The sequence below is a fragment of the Brachypodium distachyon genome, chromosome 1 (assembly GCF_000005505.3).
Source record: "Brachypodium distachyon strain Bd21 chromosome 1, Brachypodium_distachyon_v3.0, whole genome shotgun sequence".
Classification (NCBI taxonomy): domain Eukaryota; kingdom Viridiplantae; phylum Streptophyta; class Magnoliopsida; order Poales; family Poaceae; genus Brachypodium; species Brachypodium distachyon.
The window spans coordinates 58,885,577-58,895,317 of NC_016131.3; the positions used below are offsets into that span (position 1 = coordinate 58,885,577).

Consider the following 9,741-nt stretch of genomic DNA (forward strand, 5'->3'; position numbering starts at 1 on the left):
AAAACACCGCCCAACGGAATAAATAAATAAAATAAAAATCGCGATTATCCTGACACGCGGGGCCCACCATTCCCGTGCTCTCTCTCTGTCTTCAATTTGTTCTGCGCTTCTCTCTCCCCCCATTCCTTGGTCCGTCGTCGCACCCCACAGAAAGTGTGAGAAGGAGGAAGAAGAGAGCGTCAAGCAGCCGAGATGAGGGAGCTGGTGGTCTCCTCCTTCTCTTCCACGGCGGCGGCTAACGCGGCGCTGGTGCGGGGATGGTGGGAGGAAGTCAACGAGTCGCCGGAGTGGCAGGACGGCGCCTTCTTCTCCCTCGCCGCCGCCTACGCCCTCGTCTCCGCCGTCGCGCTGGTCAGTCAGAACCCTCCCTCCCCTTTTGCCCTCAACCCGCAATGCCTCCCCTCTGATCTCAGCTGCCCTGCACCGGGATTGCCGGGACGCCGGTATAAAAATCAAAAAAATTGGATCTTCCCTCCCGTCTCTAGTGGTGGACCGATAGGATCCGTCGACCGATGCTGCTCGGTTCGGAGCTCGATTTGAGCCGCCTGTGCGTCCCTCTTGCAGATTCAGCTCGTCAGGATCCAGCACAGGGTGCCGGAGTTCGGATGGACGACTCAGAAGGTCTTCCACCTCATGAACTTCGTCGTCAATGGGGGTACGTAATGTAAATCACCCCAATCAGTTCATTCCTTTGATTCCATTTCGCCGCGAAGACTACTCCACATGTATGATTTCTGTGTGCTGATATAAGTTGTAACCACCTTGCTGCTGCAGTTCGTGCTGTTGTATTCGGATTCCATGCCTGCGTCTTCTCTCTCCAGATTAAAGTAAGAAGCAGCTAAATTTGCTCACCAATTCACTGCCGGGCCTTTATTTAGGTATTTTGTTCCTCTACTTATAATCGGGACTAAATTGATCCGGCAGGTATATAAGTTGGTGTTACTAGACCTCCCCGGATTGCTCTTCTTCTCAGCATACACCTTACTTGTTCTTTTCTGGGCAGAAATATACCATCAGGTGAGTAATTGCTACGGATGCCTATATGTACTCATTCATGTTTCATCTTGTTTTCTCATGATTATCCAAGAAACAATCCCAGTTACGTGGAACATTGTTCGAGTTTTTCAGGCTAGGAGTCTCCCCACAGATAAGTTGAGGATCATATACCTGGCAGTCAATAGCATCGTATATGTAATTCAGGTGTGCTGTTTATCATCTCTGTGAAGTCATGTCACTTGATGAGGTTCTTTTTATGTGTAGTCTTCTCTTAATTATGTTCGTTATTTCCGATGGGAGATCTGTGACAGATCTGTATCTGGGTGTACCTCGGAATAAACGATAACAAGTTGGTGGAGCTGGTGAGCAAAATCTTCATAGTAGCTGTCTCTGCTGTGGCTCTTCTTGGTTTTGCAGTATATGGTGGAAGGTAAGCCCAATGCCTTTTGTTTGTATTGTACTTGCCGCGTGAATGCGCGCTGTATGTGTAAGCTGTGCTCTTGTTTTTCTGTAGGCTATTTGTCTTGCTGAGACGTTTCCCCATCGAATCAAAGGGGCGGAAAAAGAAGCTTTATGAGGTGACTACAACCCTTCAATAAATGGCTCTGTACATATTTCCTCTTCAGGCACGCATGAATAGCTAAGCAGCCTGCTGTAAAGAGCGAACTGCCAACGTATTCCGTTAGGATCTGCCATTTCGTGTAGCTTTACCTATAACAGAGATTAGCTTTACTTTACGTACTGGAGAATGGCGTGCATTGGACATGATTTTTGTGTAACTCGTGTTTGCAGTTGCGTGACGGCACTAAAAATGTTGCGCTGTCTTGTCCTTTTGTCTAGTGAATTTAGTATCTCATATTTATTTACTGTCCCAATCGGTCTAGACATAATAATTGCAATTTCTTTCTGGCCCATAATTTTCCTTCTAACGTCGAATATTATTGAAATCTCTCAGGTTGGGACTGTGACGACAATCTGCTGCACCTGTTTCCTGATAAGATGCGTTGTGGTGAGTATTTGGCTCTTCATTACTCGTTGTTAGGCGTTGAATAATCATGCTTAATTCGTTTTTGGTTGGCCTTAAAGTAGAGCTCTGATGTAGACCTGTGTGGACAGTTTCATGTGAATGTGAAGCCACCAAACATACCAACCAATGTTTACTGTACCTCATGTTTACTGTATACTGTTGTGATAAAACCCACTTGTGTACAGTTAACATATCTTGTTGCAAAACAGTGCACATGCATATACATCTGTGCTTCTGTTGGTTTGTTTACTTCTAATTGCCCACTTTGCGCCTTGCTTGTACTTGATTGTAGGTGGCACTATCCGCATTCGATGCTGATGTTTCTCTAGAGGTTATGGATCACCCAATCCTAGACTTCTTTTATTACATGGTAAGTAACATTGAAAAATCAATACCAGTAATAGTGTTCTTGTAGAATTACTCCTCGTGTTATGCACACATTCTTATGTCTTGTACATAACACTCCCCTGTTACCGTACAGTTGACAGAGATACTGCCTTCTGCACTGGTCCTTTACATCCTCCGGAAGCTTCCACCTAAGCGGGTATCGGCTCAATACCATCCTATTAACTAGAGGTTTTGTGCTTCTGTATGGTGTTATTGTGCTAAGAATAATAGTGGGTAAACTCCAGTTGTTTAAAACTGTACATGTCTGGTGCGAGTTGAATGCTGGTGTTTGAGCTGTGTTCGAAAGCATCAGGGTGTTGTTGATGGATCATCTGAGTGAATTTGCTCCTCTTCATTTTGTTCTGTTTTGGTGGGAATTGGTTAAAACCTTTGCTCGAGGCAACAGAATAGTTACAAATCCGGCAATGCTTATCCACGTTGTCCATGCTTGGAGCATTGAAGAACTACTTTACTGATTATGCTCCCTGGAAGCTACCATTTACAAACTGTAGCAGCGCTGCTTGAATTACGCGTGCATCCTGGACGGGGGCTGCTTAATGGTCATGTTTATAATGGTACTCTGTAATTGGTTTGCTTATTTGCTTATCTGATGTGCTGTGCATAATAAAGCAAAGCACTCGGTAAGAAGCTGCACTAATTTCTCAGTCCAGATGACCTGCCATGGGGTAAAAACTGCTCTTATGCATACTACCAAAACAGATTATAGAACAGCTGATGCTTCTTTTCCGTGGATGTTGTGAACATTAGTTGTAGACTTGTAGTGAACTAGTACCATATTGAGGGAATTGAACAATACTACCTGCCGTGCAGAAGTTTTGTGCATCATTGCAATTTGCAAACTAATATATGAAACGTATGTTCAAAATCACAATAGAACTACATGTAATGTACAGCTGGATCATGTATGAATCATTCAGGCCAGGTCACTGAATTCTTTGAAACCATGCACTTGTTTTTTTTTTTAAAAAAATAGCTGGAGAGCTGCTATTACATTAAGAGAAAAAACAGCCCCAACAAGGAACAACAATGCTGGAAGGTATTACAAATCATGGACTTGTGGTTGTGTCCTTAGGCTCGATGTCGATGAGGAGGCCTTGGGCTGGGGATGGCAGCGGATACCTGGAGAAGCTGCCATCACAGCCATCGGCGAGCTTCCACCTGAACCCGGTGATGATGTAGTGCATGGCCACCAGCGCCTCGACCCTTGCAAACTCGTTCCCAGGGCACACACGCCCACCGCCGCCGAATGCCACAAAGCTGTATGGTGGCAGAGGGCTCTCGAACCTCGTCGGGTCGAACCTGCCGGGGTCCGGGAAGATGGCCGGGTCCCACTGTGTGAGGTTCATCGCTGTCATCACCTGCCACCCCTTTGGTATTAAGTGGCCATTGAACTCCACATCTTCAACCACCCTCTTGAAGTTGCCGAATATCGGAGGGACCATGCGGAGTGTCTCCATGGCTGCTGCCCATGTGTACCTCATCTTGCCAAGGTCATCCCACGACAGAGCTTCACCCCGAGCCTTGCTCCTAGCGACCTCTTCTTGCTCGGCAATGACTTTGGCGTAGGCATCCTTGTTACTGTCGAGGTGGCGGATAAGGAAGGTGAGGAGGGTGGCAGTGGTGTCATGTGCCGCCAGTATCATGAACATGATGTTGTCGATGATGTCGTCATCGGCCATGCCCTCAGCGAGCATGTGGGTCATTAGGTCGTTGGACGAAGAGCTCTCTCCGCGCTCTAGCTTGCGGCGCTTCTCGTCAATGATCTTTGCGACAGTGTGCCGCCCACGCTGGCTGGCAGCGAGGCACTTGCGGAAGGTGGTGAAGGGTAGGTTCACCGGGATGGACCATACGCCCCTCACCAGTTGTTGGAACTCCATCGACAGATCCCGCCTCATAGCGGCGTGTGCTCCCCTGTCGAGCCCAAAGATAACGGTACACATGATGTCGAAAGTGAGTGTCTTCATTGACGGCATCACCGCGATGGTAGCGTGCCCATGCCAGTTGGCGCTGAGGTGATGCCGAACCTCATCGTCGATGGCGCCAACGTAGCCCCTAACAACGTCTAGCTTGAGGAACTGGACGAACATAGCCCTGACGTGGCGGTGGTTATTGCCGGTGAGCTCCCGGATGTTTCGCCTGCCGACCATGCGGTTCATGGCTGTCGTGGTCTTGGCAGTGAGCCCGGCGCTGGAAAAGAGGAACTTGTTGGCAGAGGGTCCGACGATTAAGGCTGTCCGGACACCGAAGAAGGAGAACCTTGACACGGGGCCATACACGGCAGCCCACTGCCGGAGCCATGCCTCACCGGTGTTGCCGCGGAGGGCGCTCAGGAAGCTCAGCGTCTGGCCAATAACGGGCAGACCGAAAGAGCCTGGGGGCAGCTGCTGGTGCCGACGATCATCTGGAGGTGAGCTCCTGTGCTTTCTCAGGACCAAGAAGAAGGAAGCAAGGAATAATGCCACAAGAGGCGCCAACACAGAAGCATCCATCTCCATCTTCTTCTTTCCACCTACAGAGCTCAAGTATCTCGATCTGCAATGGCTGCTATTAATAGACCGGCTCCACTTGGAAGCTAAGTTGATGAAACCATAGCTATGCCCAAGCTTGATTTCTTGATTGGCCGGTCCTCATTTGATTATTCAGGCTGGAATTCTTAGAGGGAATCATGCTGCTATGGATTCCATGGGGCCATGGCAGAGTAGGACAAATTTGGAAGGTACTCCGTAGAAGCAACAAATTGAAGAAAGAGTAGTGCTCTAATTACTTAAAGAAAACAAAATGTTGCCTTCAGTGCGTGTCATGCGCGCACGTCAAACAACCAGTGCAATAACTTAAATATTCAGAGACTAAGTTTGACATTATTATTTTTCCATTGAAGGATGAATTTGTAAACATGGGTTCATGCATGCATGTTCTTTTTGTTCTGAACCTCCATGAATTGGTTGTGTCTAGGGACCCAGAGTCTTGCTCTAAGGGCCCAGGGAACAGGCGATTTCGCCCTCGTTAACAAATCTCAGTGTAAACAGGCCCACGATTAGAGCTGCGACTTTGTGACTGTCAGGTCCTCTACCCACGATGTATGTAGTGGACAGTCTGCATGGATATTACTACTGTTAGTCTCTTCTGATTATCACATTCACAAGTCACAGGGAAGTTGAACTATGCCTTCCGAAATGCAATCATTGGTGCTGTTGAAGCCGATCGATCAATCTTACAGCTGAATGCATGATGGATCAACTTATCTTGATCATTCAGGTGGTCGTCTAAGGTTACTGAAATCATTCTGTGATATGATGCATGATTCAACCCCAGATTGGTTCGATGTCGATGAGGAGGCCCTGAGCCGGGGATGGCATCGGGTACCTGGAGAAGCTGCCGTCGCAGCCGGCGGCGAGCTTCCACCTGAACCCGGTGACAATGTAGTGCATGGCCACCAGCGCCTCCACCCTCGCAAACTCGTTCCCGGGACAGACCCTTGCACCGCCACCGAATGCCACAAAGCTGTAGGGTGGTAAAGGGCTCTCGAACCTTGTTGGGTCCAACTTGTCGGGGTCCGGGAAGATGGCCGGGTCCCACTGCGTAAGGTTCACCGCCGACATCACTTGCCACCCCTTGGGTATCAAATGGCCATTGAACTCCACGTCGTCGACCACCCTCCTGGTGTTGCTGAACACCGGCGGAACCAATCGGAGCGTCTCCATTGCCACCGCCCATGTGTACCTCATCTTGCCGAGGTCGTCCCACGTCAGTGATTCCCCCGGAGCCTTGCTCCTAGCGACCTCTTCTTGCTCGGCGACGACTCTAGTGTAGACGTCCCTGTTGTTGTCGAGGTGGCGGATGAGGAAGGTGAGGAGGATGGCGGTGGTGTCGTGTGCCGCCAACATCATGAATATGACATTGTCGATGATGTCTTCATCGGCAACACCCTCAGAGAGCATGTGGGTCATCAGGTCGTCGGACGGGGAGATCTCCCCTCGTTCCAGCTTGGCACGCTTTTCCTCCATGATCCTCGCAACAGTTTGCCGCCCACGGCGGCTGGCGGCGAGGCACTTGCGGAAGGTGGTGAAGGGCAGGTTCAACGGGACGGACAAAGTGCCCCTCACCAGCTGCTGGAACTCCACCGACAGCTTTTGCCTCACGGCGGCGTGTGCTCCCCTGTCGAGCCCAAAGATGGCGGTGCACATGATGTCGAAAGTGAGCGACTTCATCGACGGCATCACCGCGACGGTGGCATGCCCCCGCCACTCGGTGCTAAGGTGGTGCCGGACCTCATCGTCGATGCTGGCGACGTAGCCCCTAACGGCGTCCAGCTTGAGGAATTTGACGAACATGGCCCTGACGCGCCGGTGGTCGGAGCCGGTGAGCTCCCGGATGTTCCGCTTGCCAACCATTCGGTTCGCTGCCATTGTGGTCTTGGCGGTGAGCCCAGGGCTGGAGAAGAAGAACTTGTTGGCGGAGGGGCCGACGATTAAGACCGTTGGAACGCCGAGGAAGGAGAACCTCGACACGGGGCCATGCGTGGCGGCCCGCTGCCGGAGCCATGCCTCGGCGGTGTTGCTGCGGAGGGCGTTCAAGAAGCCCAGCGTCTGGCCGATGACGGGCAGACCCAAGGAGCCCGGAGGCAGCTGCTGCCGCCGGTGATCTTCTCTCGCTGAGCTCCTCTGCTTGCTCAGCAAGAAGATTGAAGCAAGGATTAACGCCGCCAGAGCTGCCAACACAGAAGCATCCATCTTCTTTCCACTTAAAGAGCTTAGTTAGCACGATCTCCAATGGCTGCTTTTAATAGATGGGTTTCACTCGAAGGTTGGTGAGATCAAAAGCTAAACCCAAGCTTGATTTCTTGATTGGCCGGCCTTGATTTGATTATTCAAGGCTGAAATTATTAGAGAGAATAGTTCTACCAAAGATCCCATGGCAGGGTAGGACAAAATGAGATCGATAAATTAAAGAAACCACTAGTGCGCTAAATTAAAGAAAACAAAATGATGACTTTCGGTACCTCTCCACTCCATGTCAAGCACCTGAGAGTCCATCGCTTGCTCCGAGCCTGATTGCTATCGAATAAACGTTCGTTTCTCAAAAAACAACAACAACAAAAACAGCGCAAAAAAAAAAAACAACAACAACAAAAACACTGGCCCAGTGACTTAAATTCAGACAATAATTTCTTATTTCTAGATTTGTTGTTTCATGAGAAGATGAATCTGCAGTATATGGGTTCATGTCTGTTCTTCAAAGACCAACAGTTGGCCTGAATGTCACATAAAAACACCAGCTGAACATCTCCTGTATATGTTGCAGCTGAACCTCTGAATCCATGATTCAGTCCAGGTTCAGGTTACTACGTAGTAGAATCACTCTATGATTCGACCCATGATTATTCACTTGAGCTGTGAATTGTTGATGGGTTCGATGTCGATGAGGAGTCCCTGCGCCGGTGACGGCAGCGGGAACCTGGAGAAGCTCCCATCGCAGCCGGCGGCGAGCTTCCACCGGAACCCGGTGACGATGTAGTGCATGGCCACCAGCGTCTCCACCCTCGCGAACTCGTTCCCGGGGCAGATCCTACCGCCGCCGCCGAACGCCACGAAGCTGTACGGCGGCACGGTGGCGGCCTCGCCGAACCTCGCCGGGTCGAACCTGCCGGGGTCGGGGAAGATGGCCGGGTCCCACTGCGTCAGGTTCATCACCGACATCACCTGCCATCCCTCCGGGATCACCCGCCCCTCGAACTCCACGTCTCGCACCGCCTTCTTCATCGTCACGAACACCGGCGGCACCAGCCGCAGCGTCTCCATTGCCGCCGCCCACGTGTACCTCATCTTGCCCAGGTCCTCCCACGTCAGAGCTTCTTCTCCGTCTCCGGCAGCTCTCTTGGCCACGGCGATGGCCTGCTGCTCGGCGGCGACCTTGGCGTACGCTTCCGGGTTGCCATGGAGGTGGCGGATGAGGAAGGTGAGGAGCAGCGCCGTGGTGTCGTGCGCCGCCACCATGCTGAACATGACGTTGTCGATGATCTCCTCGTCGTCGGTGCCCTCGGCGAGCATGTGGGTGATCAGGTCGTCGCCCGGTGAGCTCTCCCCACGCTGCAGCCGCCTGCGCTTCTCCTCGATGATGCCGGCGATCAGGCGCCGCCCGCGCCGTGCCGCGCCGAGGCACCGCCGGAACGTCGTGAACGGGAGGTTCACCGGCACCGCCCAGATGCCCCTCACCAGCTCCACGAACTCCACGGCGAGGTCCCGCCGCGCCGTGTCGCCGGCGTCGAGGCCGAAGATGACTGTGCACATGATGTCGAAGGTGAGCGACTTCATGGACGGCAGCACGGCGACGTTTGCGTGCCCCTGCCAGCGGTCCCGGAGGTGGCGGCGGACCTCGGAGTCCATGGTGGCGACGTAGCCCCTGACGACGTCGAGCTTGAGGAAGGTGACCATCATGGCCCTGACGCGGCGGTGGTCGGCGCCGTCCAGGTCGCGGATGTTGCGGCCGCCGATCATGCGGCGGAAGGAGTTGGTGGCCATAGCGGTGAGGCCGGAGCTGGAGAAGACGAACTTGTTGGCGGCTGGGCCGACGAGCAAGGCCGTCGGGACGCCCAGGAAGGAGAATCTGGATACCGGGCCGTACAGGCCGGCCCACCGCCGGAGCCATGCCTCGCCCGTGTTGCCCCGGAGCGCGCGCAGGAAGCCCAGCGTCTGGCCCACCACCGGCAGCCCGAACGAGCCCGGAGGCAGCCGCCGATCGCCGGAGCTCGTGATCTTGATCAGCTTCTTGAACACCAATAACAAGATGCTGATGGAAGCTACGATTACGGCCGCCCACACGGAAGCATCCATTTCCATCTTCTTCTTTTTCTTCTTTAGAGTTGCAGAGCTCGGTTAGCTCGTCTCGATCTGCAATGGAGTGGTTGGTTCTTGGTCAGAAGGAGACCACTATGCAAGTTGATGATCATAATAATCGAGGCTTGAATTTCTTAATACACAGGCAGAGTACTTCATTTGATTATTCAAGGTTGGGATTAATTAGTGCAGGGAATCATGCTGCCGTGGATTCCACTGGAGCAAAGGACAAGTTGAGCTGATCTAAGCAACAAAACAAGATAGCATTAGATAGTGCACTAAAGAAAACATAATGTTAACTTCATCCTGTCAGATATGTAGTGGCGCTAGTTTTAATTCAGACACTAATCTGCGCATTCTTCCATGCTTTGTTTATTCAGACACGATCGAGTTGAACATCCTTAGAAAAATATAAACCAGAGGCAGGCAGGTCTCAGGTCTGGATATGAATTTCGGTGAACAAGAGATAGTCGGGTA

General features: G+C 51.6%; 4 protein-coding genes across 4 annotated transcripts; 1 reads left to right on the forward strand and 3 right to left on the reverse strand.

The window, feature by feature from the left end:
* The first annotated feature begins 109 nt into the window (after positions 1–109).
* On the forward strand, positions 110–2,842 carry LOC100826269 (tobamovirus multiplication protein 1). Its single transcript, XM_003557658.4, has 10 exons — positions 110–351; positions 565–655; positions 775–827; positions 925–1,017; positions 1,129–1,200; positions 1,308–1,426; positions 1,511–1,574; positions 1,952–2,005; positions 2,316–2,393; positions 2,505–2,842. The coding sequence occupies exons 1-10, from the start codon at positions 193–195 to the stop codon at positions 2,595–2,597; spliced, it is 876 nt and encodes a 291-aa protein (XP_003557706.1). The 5' UTR covers positions 110–192; the 3' UTR covers positions 2,598–2,842.
* Positions 2,715–4,920, reverse strand: LOC100838146 (cytochrome P450 716B1). Its single transcript, XM_003561482.2, has one exon. The coding sequence runs from the start codon at positions 4,918–4,920 to the stop codon at positions 3,478–3,480; it is 1,443 nt and encodes a 480-aa protein (XP_003561530.1). The 3' UTR covers positions 2,715–3,477.
* Positions 4,921–5,733: 813 nt separating this feature from the next.
* On the reverse strand, positions 5,734–7,161 carry LOC100838440 (cytochrome P450 716B1). Its single transcript, XM_003561483.1, has one exon. The coding sequence runs from the start codon at positions 7,159–7,161 to the stop codon at positions 5,734–5,736; it is 1,428 nt and encodes a 475-aa protein (XP_003561531.1).
* Positions 7,162–7,574: 413 nt separating this feature from the next.
* LOC100838753 (cytochrome P450 716B1) lies at positions 7,575–9,659 on the reverse strand. Its single transcript, XM_003561484.4, has one exon. The coding sequence runs from the start codon at positions 9,265–9,267 to the stop codon at positions 7,813–7,815; it is 1,455 nt and encodes a 484-aa protein (XP_003561532.2). The 5' UTR covers positions 9,268–9,659; the 3' UTR covers positions 7,575–7,812.
* Positions 9,660–9,741: the final 82 nt, after the last annotated feature.